Raw genomic sequence first — 19,719 nt, 5'->3', positions numbered from 1 at the left:
TATTTGACTGGCTGTGGCGGGTGCTAATTTAGTATGAGAGAAAAGTACTGCTGGGTGGCTAATGATTGATGTTGATTTAGTGTGAGAGAAAAACACTGCTGCTAGTTGCCGGCAGAATAAAATGATGTCAAGTGACGAAGAATACTCCTAGCTAGCAGCAGCTGGTTGCTTGCGAGTGAAACAAGAAAAGAAGAAGCCAGCCGCAGCAGGTGAGACAAGTTTTTACCTGCAGCCGCGGCCGCACGTCTCCTTTTTTTTTTTTGTTCCACACGGTTTGCCTGCCCTCTGCGATTGCACCGCACCAGCCGGCCCCGCCCTCATGAAACAAACCACCGCCTCCGCCTGAGCCTGAGGCTGAGGCGGCGTCCGGCCCGCGCGTTTATTTATTCCCCGCCGGCTGCGCCTCTCGTCTCGCCGTCCTCCTCTCCTCCTCGCTCGCTCACTCCGATCCACCACCTCTATCTCTCTACCTCTCCATTGCTCTGCAGCGCTAGCTCCGATCCCTCCGCTAGCTTGTAGCTTCTCGATGGATCCATCCAATCACGACACAGCACGGCAGTCTCCAATGGCGACGCGCGGGGACGTGGAGAAGGGCGGCGTGAAGAAGGAGGCCGGCAAGGTGCCGTCGCCGCTGTACCCGCAGCACGAGGGGGAGCGGGAGTGGGTGCCGTGGATCGTGCCCGTCTTCTTCGTCGCCAACATCACCGTCTTCGTCGTCACCATGTACGTCAACAACTGCCCCGCCCACACCACCGCCAGAGACGGCAAGTGCATCGGACGCTTCCTCGGCCGCTTCGCCTTCCAGCCGCTGCGCCAGAACCCGCTCCTCGGACCATCCTCCGCCACGTGAGTACATACATACTGCAGATTATGTTTGCCTCATTGCCTGCTCTACTGCTTCTCTTCTTCCTCTTCCTGTCCATAATAAGTACGTCATCTGGGACTGTCATTAGTTATGAGCTGGGGGACATGGATCTATCTGTCGTCCATGCAGCAGAACAGAACAGAACAGAGCAGAACCCACCTGCTGGTTGCTAGCTTTGCTTCCCTGCCAAGTTCTTCTTAGCAGTAGTATCTCATCAGAGCTCTTTCAGCGCAGATTTGAGATTAATCATGGACATTAGTATTCCTGCTGTCTAATTAATTTGCATCCTGTTTTACTTCTCGGCCGGAGAACCTTTCCAAACTAGTAGCCAGAATTAGTAGTACAGATGAGATGACCTGCATGCTAATTTTCAGTAGTTTTCCTGCTTCGCCTTTTCTGTTTCCTTTTTTTTTTCGAGACACACACACACACACACACACTTGTATACAGTACTACTTAGTTGTATACTTCCTTTCTGAACTATTGCCACTGCAGCAGCTAGTTCAGATCCAGAACCCAACTAAATGATTTATTAATTTATACCCCAACAGGAGTTGGTGGAGTATGACTAGATCATCACTTGTTAGAAAACTAGTATAATTAAGTAGGGCACATCAGTCAGCTCAATCACATTGTTCAGTCACACAAACAGGTCAGCAGTTTGCAGTGGGGCACATACAGTTCCATGCATGCATTTGGGCTTAATTTGTTACCTGACAACATGCATGTATGATGAGAATGTGGGGGTCAGATTCAGATCAGATCAGATCAGATGGTGGGGGCCTGAGCCTAACGGTTGTACTTGCCGCTTTGCAGGCTCACCAAGCTTGGGGCCCTTGTGTGGCAGAAGGTGGTGCACGAGCACCAGGGCTGGCGCCTCCTTTCCAGCATGTGGCTGCACGCCGGTGTCGTGCACCTGGTGGCCAACATGATGAGCCTCCTCTTCATCGGCATGCGCCTCGAGCAGCAGTTCGGATACGGTACTGAGCCGCCTAACATGTACAATACAGTTTATATGATGATGATCATCACTTGGATCAATCGCAACACCTGGAATGTTAACGATGCCAATGCAATTATTTGCAGTGAGGATTGGTGCTGTCTACCACCTCTCCGGCCTCGGCGGCAGCGTCCTGTCCTCCCTGTTCATCCGCAACCACATCTCCGTGGGCGCGTCCGGCGCCCTGTTCGGGCTCCTGGGCGCCATGCTCTCGGAGCTCCTGACCAACTGGACCATCTACACCAACAAGGTGGCCGCCGTGCTGACGCTGCTGTTCGTGGTGGCCGTGAACCTGGTGCTGGGCATCCTCCCGCACGTCAACAACTTCGCCCACATCGGCGGCTTCCTCACGGGCTTCCTGCTGGGGTTCGTGGTGCTCATGCGCCCGCACTTTGGGTGGATGGAGCGCTACGGCATGCCCGCCGGCAGCGCCTGCACCTCCAGGAAGTACCTGCTCTACCAGTGGATCCTCATGGCCATCGCCCTCCTCCTCCTCGTCATCGGGTAAGCAACAAATTATTAGTGCTTTCAATTCTGTTAGACTGAAATTTCTCAGCAAGGACACACGCGTACACCGATCGAGTCACTGGTGATTGATGAGTGTTACTTGACAAGGAAACCAAGCACTGACCATTTAGCTAGATGCATGGGTTAGGTATGCTAGCTGATTAGTGGGATGCGCTGAAAGAGAAGACGATCAGATGGCAGCCAGCGATAATGAGTAGCACGCACGACGATATAGTACAGAGAAAGAGACACCCTCTTCTCTTAAAATTTTACTAGATTATCATATTGTGCCTGCGTAGCTGGCCATTTCCTTCGTCCAACACAGCACAACAGGACAGGGGTAACGTGTTTTGATTCTCTCTGTTTTTTTTTTGTCCTCCAGCCTACAGCTATTACCCAACATGATATGATGCACCACCGTGTTGACAAACCATGCTGTACACACCATCTTCTTAAATTAAAAAAAAAATCTTTCTTGTATTTTAAATCTCGATCGAGGAGTTCTGAACAACTAATAATTAATTAAGCGCGCGATCGTTCATTCAGTAGTTTGTGTCGGTGATGAGTTGAAGTTGGCAAATAAATAAATAAAATGGCACGCAGCCGACGAGCTGGACGACGACTCATGCATTCTTTCCGTGTTGTTTAATTAATCTTGTGTTGCCTTTTGCAGATTCGCTGTGGGCATGGCGATGCTCTTCCGCGGCTCCAACGCCAGCGACAGCTGCTCCTGGTGCCACTACCTCAGCTGCGTGCCCACCGCCAGATGGACATGCACCAACTGATCAATCCATCGATTAGCAAGATGCGTGATATATAACACGGCAGAGATTCAATTTCCTCCATTTTTTCTTCCTACATCCAGCATTCATACACACATACACCATGTTCCTTCCGCCGCACTGTAGATAGCGTAAAGAAAAACCAAGGCACTCTTTTGATGGGTTGTCAGCTGTAGAGTTCTCCTTCAGATCTTATCTCTTGTTCCATTTGATTCATTCTTTACATAATGCAATGCAATGCAATGCAATCAATTATTGAGGTTTGGAATCTCCCATCCATCTGTCCCTCCGCATCGTCTTCCAACATGTGGACAAGCAATGCGCCAACGCGCAACTACATAGATCCAAGTGTCTTTCTCACTCTGCAAGACTGCAAGTTGCCTTGCACTACTAGAGTAGACTACTAGCATGTTTCTTGAGAACATGTCGGCTTCGAATAGCACATGCATGCCCATGGATGGGGACACGGGATTCCATTTTGACCAACTGCTTGCCATGATAAAAACAACACCATACTGCTACTTTATTTCACTAAAAAAACTTAATTAGTACATCGCAGTACGAGGACCCAGATTAACCAGTTCATTAGTACCAGCAGTAGTAAGCAACTCCATAAACCAAGTTCCCGACGCAGTCAAAACTGCTTGTCTCCAATCAAGTCAAAACTGCATTGAAAACCCCAAACCGCGTAGATCGCACATGCGCCGTAATTTTAATTTGGCATCTTCACCCACGGATGCAGCACTGCATCACAAGAAGCATCCAAAGTAAAGAGACACTACGCAACATAAGTTTAATTCAAAAAGCCACCGACTGAACCTCATATGTACTCCTACCAAGCATTAAGAGTTCAAGCTAATTCTTACCCACAATATGAGCATGACAGATCGTTACATCTCCAGATGCTCAACCATCCATAAGTATTAAGGACAGTTTCAGTTCTGGCAAGTGCCGTTGCTGGCGATTTAGGGGCCTGTCATTCTTTTACGATCAATGTAGTCAACCAACTGAGTTAACACACTAGTTATGGTCCAAATTAACCTTGAGAGTTAAATCTGCACAAAACATAGGCGTCCGTTTTGAAGCCACTGACAGCAGAAACATAGCTGGCCACTCATTTTAACAATTAACACATAAGTTAATCTTGATGCTAGCTCTCAGATTCCAACACTCACAGCCACAGTGCTCCAAATAGCCCGAGCAACTGGGCATTCGAAGAAAAGATGTGAAATGGATTCCAGATTATTACAAAAACAACAGGAAGGATCCCCCTGCCACTTTCTCTTAACCATGTTATCCTTAGTCAGTATGGCCCCATTTTCAATTAACCAGAGAAAGATCTTAATCTTATAGGGAAAAGTTTAATTCTGGAAAAGGCGTACCATTATCATCACTTGTCAGCCGATCATACACACTCTTGACAGTGAACACACCTTTAGAGGACTATTTCCAAGAAATTAGATCAGGGCTGTTAGAGCGAGGATAGTTTTCTGCTTCAACCTCTCCCTTTATAGGACAAGGATGTCCACGGACGGGAGGAGCCCACCTCCCCACAGTGGAAGCCGGAAGGGGCTCCAAGTTCAGCTCCTTGCCCTGGAGCTGCTCCATCTTGGACCGTTTGGCAGAGCTCCAACTGGAGCCGGTTTTGGAGCCCTGCCAAACAAGCCCCTCTACATGCTGTTGAATTAGGACGGAGAGAGTACTTGGCTAGCACCTATACTAAGCATTTTCAGTATATTACACATCTAGGTGGGCCGGTGGAGAGAGAACTCTCCCTATTGCGGCTCATCGAGAGCCTCTCCCCGTCCACCATTAGGGCAAACGCAATGTATTTTGACCGAGTAGGTAATAAGGAGCAGGTCTAGGCAGTAGGTCTTTGTGAAGCCAGACATATGACGAATAAGAAGTTGCATTCTTCCCTGTATGTTGATCGCACCAGCAGTAGTTGCTCTTGTCTTGGAGAGAGAAACGGAGGAGTGAGAAAAATTTAATCATTTTCTATTCTTACTACCAGGCCACAAGCTTACGACTCGATAGCAGTTACTACCTGCTTTCACAATGTTTACTATCTGGTCATAGGACTGTATTTATTGCCTATTGCCTGCTTTTTTACACCATTGCAGGTGTCCTTATCCATTTGCCTCCGATAAAATAAAAAGAAAAAAAATCAATTTGAGAATGTGAAGATTGTAATTGCAGATTCGATTCGAGTGAAGCTAAGATTATCATTGCAAGTTTGCAACCTTCAGGGTTCAGACTCCTTGCCTAGAGACACTACCATCTGCAGCTTGTGCTTGTGCTCCACCGCTACCTGTGGCTGCCTCTTGTATCTTGTACTAAAAGAAGATTAAAGGGATCAGAGAAATAATAGAACCAATAATAACAGTGGAAAATGCAGTTCATCTTTACAAATATACCACCGAAATAGTATGCGCTACTTGTGCCATCCTGTGATGTAGTTTTGCGTTGTCTCTTTTTCTCAGTCCTGTGCTTCTTATCGCGCAAAGTTCTTTTTCATTTTTGGACTTACTGTTTGGAGCTCCTCTTTCTTTAGGAGTGGGTCAACGAGTCATCTGGTGGACTGGCATTCGTGGGAACTGTACAATGATACCCTTAAGTGCTCGTACATGGATTGATTGATCTTCTCTTCATTGCTTACCAAGAACAGGTGTATTATGGAAAGTCTCGGGCAGCACCGACTTCTTTAGGGTGGATATCCCAATGATGTGTGTGTTGGAAGGTTGAACACTATAGCAAGATAAGTTTAATTTAAAAACCACCGAATGATACTGTCTCGTCTCATATGTACCACCTCCAAAGCATTAAGAGTTCAAAGTAGTTCTTGCCCGCAAAATGAGCATGACGGATCATCAAATCTCCAGATGCTCAACCATCCAAACCTCAACAAGACATTTCAGCAAAACAAATATTTCCAAAAGAAGAGGCAGACAGCAATGTCTAGCGCTGATGCTCACAACTTCACATCTTCCTTGTTCCGGTCCTCTGGTTGTACTCATGCTTGAGGAGGTTGGCTCGCAGAAGCATAGACTTGACATCTCTCTCGAACTCATTGCCAGTCTGGAGGACACGTTGGAAAGTTGTGTTTCTCTGGTCAGCATGCCTTGCGTAAAGAATCTTGTTGTGGGAGTCTATCCGGGCCTGCAAAGATTTCAGTTAGAAGCAACACACAGTATATACACAAATCTCAGAATGGGCAACTTCAGAGTTCTAAAAAAACCTGTATTTTGTTCTCGGTGATCAGAGCAGCCAGCTCTTTCTCCAGCATGGACACAGAAGTCTTGAAGGCAGTTGCCATTGTGTTGAGATCAACAGAAATAAATGGGAGTGTGTACTGTATGATAGCTTTGTGGCGAATATCTGTGTACAGAGTCTCTACATGCTCATGCAGATGAATATCCAGTAGCAGGTTCGGCTTTAGCTTCTCAAGATGCCCCAAGCATGATCCATAGCGACTGAAATATGGCAATTTCCAAAATTAGAATAGTTAACAAAAAAAGTTTAAAACAAAACATAGCTCATCCTGGCACCGTGTATGGACTGTTGCACATAATTGGAAAGGCTTGAAACACAACTTTTGGAAATGGTAGAGTGTGCTGTCCTTGGCTCCTTGCACTGAGTAGCTCAGCCAGGATACACCAAGCAACATTTCACTACAATAAGGTTTCTTGACCCACACAATCTGAGATTATGACCCAAAGTCACGATAATATATTCTGTTTTCTAAATAGCAACTTGCTAAGGGATGCTATCAAGGACACAACTCATCTTATGGATTTAATCACAGAATTCAATTTCACAGTTTAACAGGCAAATCTGGCACCTCTAGAAATTCTATAGGTGGACATAATAAATAGCAGTCCGAGGGAACAGACATGTTAATTCTCCTCGAGGAACCCATTAAGTTGCTTCTTCAAGTCACATAATCTCCTTCCATCGTTCTCAAGTTCAAACTGGAAGTAACTCAACCTACGGAACAATAAATGATATAAATGGCACTCATATGCATATTTGTGAGTGCCTCACTTTACATCACAGTTATTGATATTTTGTAATTGTTGAGACCTTCGGAGGCTGCATACAGCTATTGGTGCTACAAGGTGGGGTTGGCCACCTCCCATTCACTGCTAAACACAATTGGTTATAATGTACAACTATGTTCCCATACAGCTATGTTTTATGGTGCAATACAAGGTGGGGTTGGCCTCTCTTTAGATCTATCTATTCTAAATATAATGTACAAAAGATTTATCAAGAGGAAATCAATTGTGAGAATATCAACTAAACATAACTCGTATATATTCTAGAGTCCTTTCTATAGAAAAGAAAAGTGGTGTAGAAAAGCTAGAGACAAATTGAATATGAGTCGCTTGGACGCTGAAATTCACTGCCACTCTTAACTTGTGGTATGGTATTACCTAAGAAGTTAAGTTTTCACTGGTTTTGATTTTCCATCGCTCACTAAAATGGAGATGAAAAAATATATATAACTCGGATGTTTCTGATTAGCCAAAAAGCAATCCTACAGCGCCTACTTGAAATAGAAATATATCTTCAATGATTAATGAACCACGCAGTCATAATTTTCACATTACATACATTGCAGCAGAGTATTCCACAAGATACATAAGTGCAAGAACAGCCAACACCCTGATAAGATGGAGATGGTCAATAATACATACGGATAGTCCGATTAGCATCATACCTTGCATAAAAATCATTAACCAGCTCCCTTACTTCAGGCACCAGCTCCAGAAAGTTACGGAAGTTAATATTGTCAATGACTTTGCTCTATAAAAATACACAAGCAATCACATCTTGAGAACAGTATAAGTAGAACGATCCACCAGAAAATAAGTAATGCAGAAAAGGTGAACCTTCAGGTCTGAACGATCAAAAGAAGCAAGTGCACAAAGGGCACCATAGACAGCCACATCTTGCGGAGCTATGACTTCAGAGTAGTTATTTCCTAGTTCAATTCCTGTCTCAACAAACTAGAGGAGAAAGCATAACTTGGTAAGAAGCTCTACATAGTAGATGAAAAAATAGATCAACAAACTTCACATTTCTGGACAGAAATGATAGAACTACAAGTCGTAGGACAACACGATTATGTCAATAACCAATTTCACATTTCTGGGAGGAATACTAATAATGATTACATTGTCTACAGCATTTAATGCTAACAAAATTCAAGTAGAATGGATCAACCTGGTTTATATTTAGGTAAAGCTCCATAGAAATGTAATGGAACAGAACGAAACAGCCAGATTGTCTATATGGACAAAGTAGAGGTAGACCCATCCAGATCTTATTTAGCTACATTAAAACTAGGGTACTTACAGGTAGCATACATAAGAACCACACAAGCAAGATACAGCAATACCAGTATATAAAAATATAAAGATCCTAATAAAGTAATGCTGGATTCCATGAGCACGAGGCAAAAAAATGACTTGCAAGCTGGGTTTTTTTTTGGTAGAGAATATTATGTCCAGAGAATTGACTTAACATTTTAAGCGTCTAATAAAGGTCATCACGAAAAAAATGAGCACCGGAGGGGAATTCCAGATGACTAACCTTACGAGCAGCAAGTTTGTATTTCTTTGTTTCCAAATTGGCTAATCCTGCAGCTGCACGCAGCTTTGCGACAATGATAGGATCCAAAGAGTCTGGGGTTTGCTCTGCTTTACTGACATAGTTTGAAACATGTGCAAACTGCCCCAGCTCAATGCTAACCAGAATCACGTTCATGCACATCTGAACTATATGCTTGGAAGTGGTACAGTAATCTCGTGTCCTGATGTAGCTTTTGAAGGCATCTGAAAGTTGGCCATGAGCATAGAAGAAATCACCAATGTCATTGTAACCCATTCTGATGCTCTCTTTGATCAGGTTAGTCTGCAGTAAGAGAACGAACATAAGTGGAAAGTTAAGTGAATGAATTAACAGACACACAAGACAATTTGGTTGATAAGCATCTCTTCACCTTAGAACAGGTTATGCCCAACAAGACCAAATATGCAGCAAAAATCACAACAAACTTCGTATATGGCAAACAGTTTCAATGAATGTGCGATATGTCGAATGGTAGATAAATTCCAAAAATCTCTTGCAATCACAAGATAGCAAAACTTGCAGGAGCAAGAAATGCAATGTTTGACATATAGTTAGCAACGCTCAGCATTCATACAAACGAATTCACAGGCCTCTGCTTAGAAGTCAGTACACTATACCAAACTAGGGTACACACTACGTCATCCATGTAGCCTCAAACTATGCAAAATTAAGCACAATCACTAACAAGGAAATACCATGGCATTGCCCCGAATGGACTCAAACTAGATGTACCAGGCACTGACTCGTAATCTAAGCAGGTAAGAGAAAAGGGGAGCAGAGATTCCGCACTCTGTAGCCGTTGAGCTCGTTCTCGAGCTTCTCCTTGCGCTGCTCGGCACGGCGGCTGACGGTATCCACCCAGGCCTGGTCGAGCCCATACCGGGGGCCGAGGCGGCCGTTGATTTTGAGGGCGACGTCGCGGTGGAGCTGCACGTCTTCTCCCCTCTTGATCTCGTCGTAGGCCATCCGCAGCGCCTCGAGCTGCATCGCCTCCACCCCGCACCGGTCGGCGACGAAGACGAGGCGCGCGAGGCGGGTCCGGCCCGAGTACTGCGCGGCGTAGGCCTCCACGTCCAGCTGCTCCGCGGAGAAGGGCGCCGGGGAGGCCTCCTCCCCGCCGCCCAGGCCGTTCGCGATCGCGGCCGCCGCCGCGGCGGGGACCTCGCCCTCGACGTCCATGAAGCGGGTGGGGATCGGCGCTAGCTAGGGTTTGGAGCAAAACCCTAGGAGATGGGGGAGTGGAAGCAGATGGAGAAGAAGCGAAGGCGCCGAGAAGTGAGGAGAGGAGAGGAGGGCTTGGCTTAAAATTATAAGATCAGTGTGGGTAGATCCGTAAAAACGCTTTGGTCTGGGCCGAACGAGGTAGGCCACTGTGGGCCTGCTAAGAAATTGGGCTGGAAAGTAGCCATCAGCTTGTATGTTGAGCGTCTTTTTTATTTTTGTATTTTTCAAAAAAAAATTACAGAAATATAATTTTGGTTTTAGGTTTTACAGTTCTATACTCCTACCGCCCGGCAGGGAGGCGGTAGGAACCTATATGTAAATAAAAATAAATTTGTTTTACGCAGAGGTCCTTGGAGGGAGCCTGCCGCCCCCTGCCGGGCGGCAGGCCCCCTGCCGCCCCACCAGTTGGCGGCAGGGGGCCTGCCGCCCGGCAGGGGGGCGGCAGGCTCCCTCCCCAAATATAAAACTCCGCCCCTTTCTTCTGCGTCCTCATTTTCTGCCCACGAGATCCAGAGAGGGGTGAAGGAGGTAAAAAAACCGGCGAAGCCCTGCAGGATTTTGGATCCGAACCGCAGGTAACTAATATTTCTCAACTTTGTCATTCCAGATTTTTTTTGTATGTTTAATTTTATGATTAGTATTTTTTATTATTGTAAGCACTTAGGGTTCGGATTAGTGGTTATAATTGAAGGCATAGTATATTTGTAGATATTAGATTAATTAAAATGAAGTCTTTGCATGACCAGATATGTCGAGCAAAGTGGCATTTCAAGTTCATTACGGTGACTTCTATAGAATTACTCATGATTCCTATGGAGTAAATCTATCAGCATTGGAAAGAAAACAGTGCAGTCTAGATAAACCCCTAGAGAGGAGTTTTGAGTCCATACGAAAATGTCTTCACAAGATATTCAATGTGAATCCAAAGACTCATTTGCTTACGGTTCATACCTTGACTTCCTGGGAAGCTAATGGGGATTTCTGGGAGTTGACGCATATAAGTAGTACGAAAGAATGGCAACGTTACATGCACGCAGCTCTTGAAAGTGGGTGGCCTCTCGCAATGGTAATTTAGATTCACCAGAAGACCGGTGATTTAGGTGAAGGGTCAACACACACAACATCTGACTGCAATGAAGAGATGAAAGAGGATAAAGAAGAAGGGAACATGCAAGCTCCAGAACCAGAACCAGAACCACAAGGTTTAGCAGATGAAGGCGAGCGGATACCTGGAATTGTGGAGGACATGGAGAAAGAAGACCAGGATGCACAAATAATAGAGCAACGTGGGGACTCATCGGACGATGAGGACGATGAGCGCTTCCAAGTGTTAGGTGAATGGCGTAAAGAGGGTTTTGGTAATCCAGTGGTACAAGATATTAGATGTCCGGAGTTTGAATACAGAGTGAATGAGTACATGGAGAGGGTTTTAGGTGAATGAGTAAAAAAATCTGGAATGACAAAGTTGAGAAATATTGGTTACCTACGGTTCGGATCCAAAATTCTGCAGGGCTTCGCCGGTTTTTTACCTCCCTCACCCCTCCTCTCTCCCTCTCCCCTCTCTGGATCTCGTGGGCAGAAAATGAGGGCGCAGAGGGAAGGGGCGGAATTTTATATTTGGGGAGGGGGCCTGCCGCCCGGCAGGAGGGCGGCAGGCTCCCTCCAAGTACCTCTGCGCAAAATAAATTTATTTTTATTTATATATAGGTCCCTACCGCCTCCCTACCAGGCGATAGGCCCCCTGCCGCCCCTCTGCTGGGCGGTAAGGGTATAGAACTGTAAAACCTAAAACCAAAAATATATTTCTGTAATTTTTTTTTGAAAAATACAAAAATAAAAAAGAGTAGGTTGAAGTGATGCGTCGTGTTCGTGAGGAGTCGTAACTAACATAGCAGGCGAGCGAGGTCGGGCGGCGGCGGCGGCGATGAGGGCGGTGATCGGTGAGGTGGTGTCGTCGAAGCCCGTGTGCCTGGCCAAGGTGGTGCGGGTGTTCGACCTCTTCGCCGCCTCCGAGGCGTCGGGGCTACACGCAGAAGCCGGCGCATTGGTGCTCTCCGCAGCCGAGGCTGCCGCCGAGCTCCACGTCTTCCGCCGCAACGCAGGGGCGGGGGAGAGCTCGAAGAAGCGGAAGAGGAGCGACACCGGGGTCTAGCCGTTGTAATTCGCAGGTTGTACTCACTCGATCGTGTGCTCTGGTGTGAGCGTTTGGCTGGTGGTGTTCTTGTTCTGTTCTGGACTTCTGGTGCTATGCTCCCCTGTTCTTTCACCTGAAACTCGCTGTTTTCCTAATGAATGAAATCTCCGGAAACTTTGTTGCTTGCGTTCATGGTACAAGCTTGATCTTTGTCTACATTACATGTCACGCGTGTGTATGGTTCTGTTGGATCGCACAACACAACAAATTGCGGCGGCGGCGGCTACTAGAAACCAGATTATGATTGGAATCTGACGATGATCCGAGCACTGTCTGCACGGGGAAATCTAGTTATATGTTCAGGGTCTCGGCCATTCAACGACCAAACACATATGTTCTCCTTATAAAATATATAAATGCACACATGTTCTCGAGAGGCCAATGATGTGACAATTGGTTTGTTTTCATTCAGTATCATCGTCGGAGCTGAGTCATGATCGGCCACCTGCTCAACAACCGAGAGAATGTTTGCAACGCCGAAAGCCAGCACCAAGAATCGCAAACCTTGGACTGAGGAGAGCTGAAGTGCACTGTCGCCAGCCAGCCGCTGCCTCCATCCACACTTTGAATTCAATCCCCACAGATAATTAAACAAATTTGCCGTCTCCTCACCACGCACTCGCTCTTTGGCACCAACTGGCAAAAGAAGCTGCAGAAGCAGACCCCAAGTTTTCAAAAATAGCAAGCTGACGCTGGATGTGATACCAAGAGCATCTCCGGCAGTTTGGCAAATTGAGTTGCCATCTTTGATTTTTGGCAAAAATATTAAAAATACTCCTCCAACAGTTTAGTAAAAGACTTGGCGATTTTTGGCAACTTGAGAAAAAACAGCCTCCAGCGCGCAAATATACGCGCGCGGCGCGCAGTTGGCATCGTGGTTTCTAGTCAGGTGGAAGGGTGAAAAAAGAAATAAATAACAGAGAAGAATTTCTGATTTAAGTTTTCAAGAGGTGGAAGACATAAATATAATTTTGTTTCTCTCAGGGTTTCTGATGTAAGTTAGATCTGAGTTTGGCAAGTGAATTATGCCAAACTGTTGGAGATAAGCTTTTTTTACTTGGCATATTTTACACAAGATATGCCAAGTAAAATATGACAAACTGTTAAAGATGCTCTAATTAAGCAAAGATACCACACACTTGACAGTAAAAGAAGCGCCGATCGATGCTGAAACGCAAAGCTCCAAACACTAATCCTAAACAGCATCTAGCTAATCCCTGAATTACAGCCACACAATCAAAAGGCCTAACCACGCAATGCAGCACAAGAGCTTTGTTCTTTCCTCCCTCCACCTGGGCACCCCCGGACCAGCCGCCACGTGTCCCAGCAATGCGTGTGCTGACTCGGATCCACGCACCTGTGCAATGGCACAGCGATATTTTGATAGGGTTTTATCCACACGGGGGGCCCACCCGCGAGACAGGGGTCCACTGCGGCGCGTCTGATTGGGGGGGATTACAGCCGGGACCTTGCGTTGATCGATTTAACAAAGTGCAAGTTGGAGAGAGTGATGTTGGGCTCGGGAGAGGGAACCGGGAAAGGTCCATTTGTGCTACCTTTTCAATTCTGGTAGGGACCAAAAGTGCATGGACTTTTGTTTTAAATAAATTCGAGAATGACTTGGCACAATAACGACTAGTCAGCTTATATTGGTCTCGTTTGGTTTGCGTTGTGCTAGTGAATAGTGACACTTTGACCGTTAATTACAGTGTCAAACAAAGTCAGTTGACAAAACTAACTTCAGAACCCCGCGCTAAGAACCCTGAAGAATCTAATGAGGCCTTTGATCGAGCGATTAGAGAATAGTTACTGTAGCATCACTGTAGCTAATTATCTATTAATTACCATCATTAGATTCGTCGCGAAAAGTTACACCCATTCCTGAAAAGGTTTTGCAAATTGACTTCATTTACTACTTCATGCATAGAAGATTCTCCCGTAGCGTAGCGTGAACCAAACGGAGCCATTTGTATTTCTGGTGGCAGCTGTGTACTATGATGCAATTTGTCCAATTGCAAATCGCGTGTAATATCTAGTGCTCGATTTGTGACGCTGGAGAAGAAAAGTATGCGGCGTTTATTATTTTACCCGGTTCATGTTCATTTCACTTGTGCAAAACAATCTATCCAGTTTAGCCCTTACACGTAGACAGCGGATGCCCTTATTTGAAATCTCATGCTAAATCATTACCTTTTTTTCGAAAAATAAAATCATGGCCTCAACCAAACACCCTTAGTCCACACGTTATGGAAATATGATACAGCCGATCAGAGCTGATTAAGAAAGTAGTATGATTTATTAGATGCTTTCTACTGCCAAGTGCAAGACATTTAACCAGCTTCACTTTTGCATTTGCACATGACATAAAGCTAGAATTCGCGTGGTTAGGACTGAACGACAAAAAATCAGTATTGGAGGCTAAAGTTCTTTCGTTATTACAAAATATAAAATTATACCGAATAATGCCCTTTTTACACCAAGGCGGCAAGCGATGCACAAATCATGGTCTTGTTAGATTCTGGCTCCATTAGATTTCTTGTTCATCAACTTTAGGTTAGGCAGGGATCAATCCCATGCTTAACAACCGAAAATGCCCCATGACAATCAATTAATACTGATTGTCATGGAGTATCTAGGCTGGGCAAAAATCGGCACAACTATCTGAAGAGCTACAGGAAAAGAGGCCGGCTTTCAGTTTAATAATAATTGTGGCCGAAAGCTACATCTTGTGTTTGAAATACCTAACAGCAAATTATGTTTGAGACTTGAGAGAAGCTAAAGCTACATAGGACTATACATACATCGGTCTTAGGTAGCTGCGTCTGCGTGTCTCACCAAACAAAGAAATTGCTTTTTTATTTGTTTTCTGAAATGCCTAAATCGACAACCCGCTGTCCGGCAATACATACATCTCTCCCCGGGAACCCCTTCAGAGATTTTATATTAGCAGTCGTACTTTTTTTTTTTGAACATAGCAGTCGTACTTACAAACCTGTCAGACGACAATGTTCTGAACCTGAAAGTTAAAGTTAAGGCCGTGTTTAGTTCGTGAGGCCTGTAAAGTCAAAAAAAATTTGCGTCGGAATTTTCCCAATTTGAAGTAGTAAATGAAGTCTATTTACAAAACTTTTTGTATGGATGAGTTGTAAATCGCGAGACGAATCTAATGATGCTAATTAATCCATAATTAATTAATAACTAGCGGTTGGTTACTGTAGCATCACTGTTGCAAATCATGGATTAAATAGGCTCATTAGATTCGTCTCGCGATTTACAACCCAACCATGCAAAAATTTTTGTAAATAGACTTCATTTAGTACTTCAAATTAGTAAGATTCTTTTTCACTTTAATGTGTTTACGGTTTTTTTGTGTTTACGGAGTGGGAACTAAACAGACCCTAAGTACCGGAGGAGTTGTAACAATTGCTTTGCATTTGAGGGTGTTTAGTCAGAGAACTCAAACATAAATGCGCACTCACATCGCCCTTCCGAACTCTCTCCGCCCTCTCAATTCTCCTCGTCTGTCGTCTCCTCTCCCGCACACGATCAGCAGCAGGAGCTGGAACAAATTCCTCAGCTGTCTTGGCCCGAACCCAGTTCTTCGCATCCGGTGCCTTTCTCCATCCCGCAAGGACCTCCAAAAGCCACAGCCTATTAAGCTCGAGCTTGCTAGTGCGGCGCTGCTATTCTCGGTGCGCCGTTTGGTGGGAAGTTTATATTCTTGGTTGGTTGCTCGAATCGGGTGCGCACGAATCGCTCGAATTCGCGCCTTTTGTGGATTGCTTCCGTGAGAGCTCGGCACTGCGTCGAGTTCTTGGAAGAGGCTTCGGCTTCGGCTCCCTGTGGCTGTGGGCTCCGGGCGCGCGCCAGTCCAATAAAGGCGCGCTCTTTTGCTCGGTAGTCGCGACTGGAGGCGGCGACAGCAAGCATGGGCGCGGGCGCGTCGGACCTGGCGGGGATGGAGCCCGGCGGCAAGGTCGCGCGCGCCGGGCTGGGCGACCTGCCGGAGCTGTGCGCCGCGGAGGTGCTGCTCTACCTCGACGCGCCGGACATATGCCGGCTCGCGCGGCTGAACCGTGCGTTCCGCGGCGCGGCGGCGGCGGACTTCGTGTGGGATGCAAAGCTGCCGGAGAACTACGGCCATCTCCTACGTTTCGTCGATGAAGCGAAGGAGGTGGGGAGTAGAGGGAGTAGGAGCGAGATGGGGAAGAAGGACATCTTTGCAAGGCTCGCCAAGCCTGTGCCGTTCGACGGTGGCAGAAGGGTGAGATTTTTCTTTCTTTTGATCGGTCATCATCGGTCTCGTTCCATTTTGATTTTTTTTTCAAAAGTTTTTTTCTCGACAAGGAGTTTCTGAATAGTTCTGAACGAATCTTGTTTGGAAACAAGATGTATAAATTTGATCCATCACAGTTCAACTGTTTAGGTAGTTTGGACTTCGAGTTTGATATTTTTGTAAAAAAAAAAGTGTCGATTTCAGGGGAGGCTTCCTTTCAAAGTATTCTCGTGGTTTCCCTGTCTTAGCATAGAGCAATGAAAAAAAAAACAGAGAGAGAACTATGCAGTTTTCTTGTTGTTTTATGCGAAATTGAATAGTTTAAATGGTTGGTCTATAGAGAAATTTTGATATTTTTGTAAAAAAAAAGAGAGTGTCGATTTTAGGGGAGGCTTCCTTTCAAAGTATTCTCGGAGTTTCCCCGTCTTAGCATAGAGCAATGAAAAAAAAAACAGAGAGAGAACTATGCAGTTTTCTTGTTGTTTTATGCGAAATTGAATAGTTTAAGTGGTTGGTCTATAGAGAAGTTTTGATATTTTTGTAAAAAAAAGAAGAAAGTGTCGATTTTAGGGGAGGCTTCCTTTCAAAGTATTCTCGTGGTTTCCCTGTCTTAGCATATAGCAATGAAAAAAAAAACAGAGAGAGAACTATGCAGTTTTCTTGTTGTTTTATGCGAAATTGAATAGTCTAAGTGGTTGGTCTATAGAGAAGTTTTCCAACGTGTACTTTTTCTTCTTCTCCGGCAGGAATTCTGGTTGGAGAAGAGCAAAGGTGGGATCTGCATGGCCTTGTCGTCGAAAGCCTTGGTGATAACAGGAATCGATGACAGAAGATATTGGGTTAACATGCCAACCACTGAATCTAGGTAAATATGAACTCGCACCTTACTTCCTTGTTCCTACCGTGTTGAAATTTATCTCCCTCTTTTATTTGTGCTGCCAAAGTTGTTGACATCTATGCCCTGTGTTTGTATATGTGGGATTGTAATGAATGCGTTTTTTTGTTGTTACAGTCAAAAATCACAAAAGTGGTGCAAAGTGAAATCATTTTTATCTTTTTTTTATTGACTTGTATGTATTGATGAAGTGCTCGTGATGCTATAGCCTATAACTGCTAAATTGATGAGGTAAGCATGGACGCTAGCAAAATTTGACGAGGAAAATAGCACCGTGTGTGGGGCTGAAATTCAGTTGTTCGATCAATATTTCCTTAGCTTTGAACTCGTGGTTTTTAATACCATCTTACCACAAAATTTCTCTGGCCTTGTGTGATCAGCTCTACACTTTTTTTCCCTACCGATGACTACCTTTTTAGACAGTGCACAAAATATTTTATAACTATGTGGAATCATCTGTGCATGGAACTGACCTGTTTTAGAACGAGTTACAGGAAACTACTACTTAGTTCCTTAGCAATGTTCGTGTCCAATGAATTAAAAAAACACCTGTCATCGCACTGACGCCTAAAAAATATGTTTATAAACGTGTAAAGACTGAAAGCTTCTCAGTATAAAAACAAGGAGGAAACAATTTGCTCGGTTGCCTTTGGCTGTTTTCTTGTCATTGGGGGCTGCCTTTCTAGGCCAACTAGCGTTAACACAACTAGACAAGCCTTTTTTTTGAGCACACAATGTTTGTTTCTGCATGCTTGTATTTTCTTACTTTTGGATGGCGGGTGTTGAGCTTTGTTCCACGTTTGCTGAGCTGATATATTTTTGAGAGCCATGTGGATCATATGGCTTGTTATCTGTATGGTAATTGTTAATATGGCTGGTTGCTGTGAGTCCTACTTAAAGCTGGCAATTGACTGTCAAGCGTGATGGCAATGTAATCGAAGATTTGAAAGAAATTCACTGCCTTTGATTATTTGAGTTCCATCTTGCAGAGCTCAATGCTCTGTACTATATATATTATATGGTGAAAATAAACTGAACCATACCTTTTGTGGATGATCCCTGCAGGTTCCAGTCATTTGCATATCTCCAGCAAATCTGGTGGTTTGAGGTAGTTGGAGAAGTGGATTTCAGCTTCCCAGCATGGACCTACAGCCTGTACTTCAGGCTTCATCTTGGCAAGTCTTCAACGCGTTTTGGCCGCCGTGTTTGCTGCTCAGAGCAAATCCATGGCTGGGACAAGAAGCCTGTACGGTTCCAGCTATCTACATCAGATGGTCAGCACGCCGTGTCCCAGTGCTACTTAGACGAGGCTGGAAGCTGGATCTTGTACCACGTTGGTGACTTCGTTGCATCAAGCTCTGAACAGGCGACGAAACTGAAGTTCTCGCTAGCCCAAATCGACTGCACTCATACAAAAGGTGGTCTGTGCGTGGATTCAGTTGTAATATATCCAAAGGGCTTTGAGCCAGAAAAGGTGATCAGGGCTCAGAAATGAGTTTGCCACTTGATATATATATATATATATATATATATATATATATATATATATATAGAGAGAGAGAGAGAGAGAGAGAGAGAGAGAGAGAGAGAGAGAGAGTCGCCATACATTAGAGTTGTAGAGAAATATGAGCAGCCTGCCATTTTTTCGAACTGGGGCTAATAGTATGCTATGAGAGCATATGTGTATATGGTAGGATGGTTTTTCTTTTGTATGACGGCACCAGTGTGCTTTTTTCTTTTGCTGTTTGTCATGGTGGTCGCGGTGCTGGCTGCCTAGGACAGGAAACCTGTGTGTTGAGCTTTGGAGCTCAGTTACTTTTTTGTGATCCGCATGGTCATGGTTCTCATCAACTTGTCTTGATAATGTAGTTTTATTGGCACCAAGTAGCAACTCTCGACTGTTACTATTCATTTTCCTTGTGATCATTGAACGTTGCAACGCTGAATGGATGATGTTACTGCGGGGCTTCAAAAAATTTTGGTGCGTCAAACGGCCGAGATTGTTAAATAAAAGTTGTAATCCTGCATCGGTGTCTGTCAACGGTGGCAGACCAAATTGTTTGAAATCTGGTTGTTTATTTAAATCTTGGGGAGTTTTTGTCCCCAAGAGACGGATAGACCTACCACCAGACAGCGAGACACGATCTTTCACCTTTCCTTTGAGAGGTCTTGCATGAAAACAAGTCTGTTGCATCACAGTGAGCCTGGACTCCTTTGACTGCGCCGGTAGCGGTCGGCAAACCCAGTAGGGTCGGCAAGCAAAGCGGGTACGGCACGGGCGGCGTGGCCACACACACACACCCCCCTTTGGAGTTTGGACTCGGCGGGCGGCTGAAACC

General features: G+C 45.1%; 3 protein-coding genes across 4 annotated transcripts; 2 read left to right on the top strand and 1 right to left on the bottom strand.

Annotated features, from left to right (window-relative positions):
* The first annotated feature begins 352 nt into the window (after positions 1-352).
* LOC120647560 (RHOMBOID-like protein 2) lies at positions 353-3,427 on the top strand. Its single transcript, XM_039924388.1, has 4 exons — positions 353-846; positions 1,682-1,845; positions 1,952-2,369; positions 3,046-3,427. The coding sequence occupies exons 1-4, from the start codon at positions 527-529 to the stop codon at positions 3,155-3,157; spliced, it is 1,014 nt and encodes a 337-aa protein (XP_039780322.1). The 5' UTR covers positions 353-526; the 3' UTR covers positions 3,158-3,427.
* A 2,476-nt stretch (positions 3,428-5,903) lies between these two features.
* Positions 5,904-10,070, bottom strand: LOC120647559 (COP9 signalosome complex subunit 1-like). Its single transcript, XM_039924386.1, has 6 exons — positions 9,581-10,070; positions 8,753-9,073; positions 8,050-8,166; positions 7,878-7,963; positions 6,393-6,627; positions 5,904-6,313 (listed from the first exon to the last, which is right to left on the bottom strand). Exons 1-6 carry the CDS (start codon positions 9,968-9,970, stop codon positions 6,134-6,136), a joined length of 1,329 nt encoding a protein of 442 aa, XP_039780320.1. The 5' UTR covers positions 9,971-10,070; the 3' UTR covers positions 5,904-6,133.
* A 5,616-nt stretch (positions 10,071-15,686) lies between these two features.
* On the top strand, positions 15,687-19,231 carry LOC120647558 (F-box protein PP2-A13-like). 2 transcript variants are annotated; one of them, XM_039924384.1, is made up of 4 exons: positions 15,687-16,473; positions 17,229-17,350; positions 18,446-18,897; positions 18,974-19,231. In XM_039924384.1, the coding sequence occupies exons 1-3, from the start codon at positions 16,138-16,140 to the stop codon at positions 18,873-18,875; spliced, it is 888 nt and encodes a 295-aa protein (XP_039780318.1). In that variant the 5' UTR covers positions 15,687-16,137; the 3' UTR covers positions 18,876-18,897; positions 18,974-19,231. The 2 variants fall into 2 exon arrangements, with proteins under 2 accessions (XP_039780318.1, XP_039780319.1); XM_039924385.1 differs by lacking the exon at positions 18,974-19,231 and having other exon boundaries at positions 15,688-16,473; positions 17,232-17,350; positions 18,446-18,875.
* The last annotated feature ends 488 nt before the right edge of the window (positions 19,232-19,719 follow it).

This window comes from Panicum virgatum, chromosome 9K, assembly GCF_016808335.1.
Source record: "Panicum virgatum strain AP13 chromosome 9K, P.virgatum_v5, whole genome shotgun sequence".
Classification (NCBI taxonomy): Eukaryota; Viridiplantae; Streptophyta; class Magnoliopsida; order Poales; family Poaceae; genus Panicum; species Panicum virgatum.
Note: the sequence above shows the minus strand (reverse complement) of the source record. Positions and strands in the feature narration are given on the sequence as shown.

Coding starts and splice junctions, on each gene's coding strand:
- LOC120647558 (XM_039924384.1), top strand. CDS start 16,138: ATGGGCGCGGGCGCGTCGGACCTGGCGGGGATGGAGCCCGGCGGCAAG. Junction 16,474..17,228: donor CGTTCGACGGTGGCAGAAGG/GTGAGATTTTTC, acceptor CTTCTTCTCCGG/CAGGAATTCTGGTTGGAGAA. Junction 17,351..18,445: donor ATGCCAACCACTGAATCTAG/GTAAATATGAAC, acceptor TGATCCCTGCAG/GTTCCAGTCATTTGCATATC.
- LOC120647560 (XM_039924388.1), top strand. CDS start 527: ATGGATCCATCCAATCACGACACAGCACGGCAGTCTCCAATGGCGACG. Junction 1,846..1,951: donor CGAGCAGCAGTTCGGATACG/GTACTGAGCCGC, acceptor AATTATTTGCAG/TGAGGATTGGTGCTGTCTAC. Junction 2,370..3,045: donor CTCCTCCTCCTCGTCATCGG/GTAAGCAACAAA, acceptor TGCCTTTTGCAG/ATTCGCTGTGGGCATGGCGA.
- LOC120647559 (XM_039924386.1), bottom strand. CDS start 9,970: ATGGACGTCGAGGGCGAGGTCCCCGCCGCGGCGGCGGCCGCGATCGCG. Junction 7,964..8,049: donor TTGATCGTTCAGACCTGAAG/GTTCACCTTTTC, acceptor GTATTTTTATAG/AGCAAAGTCATTGACAATAT. Junction 6,314..6,392: donor TCACCGAGAACAAAATACAG/GTTTTTTTAGAA, acceptor AAATCTTTGCAG/GCCCGGATAGACTCCCACAA.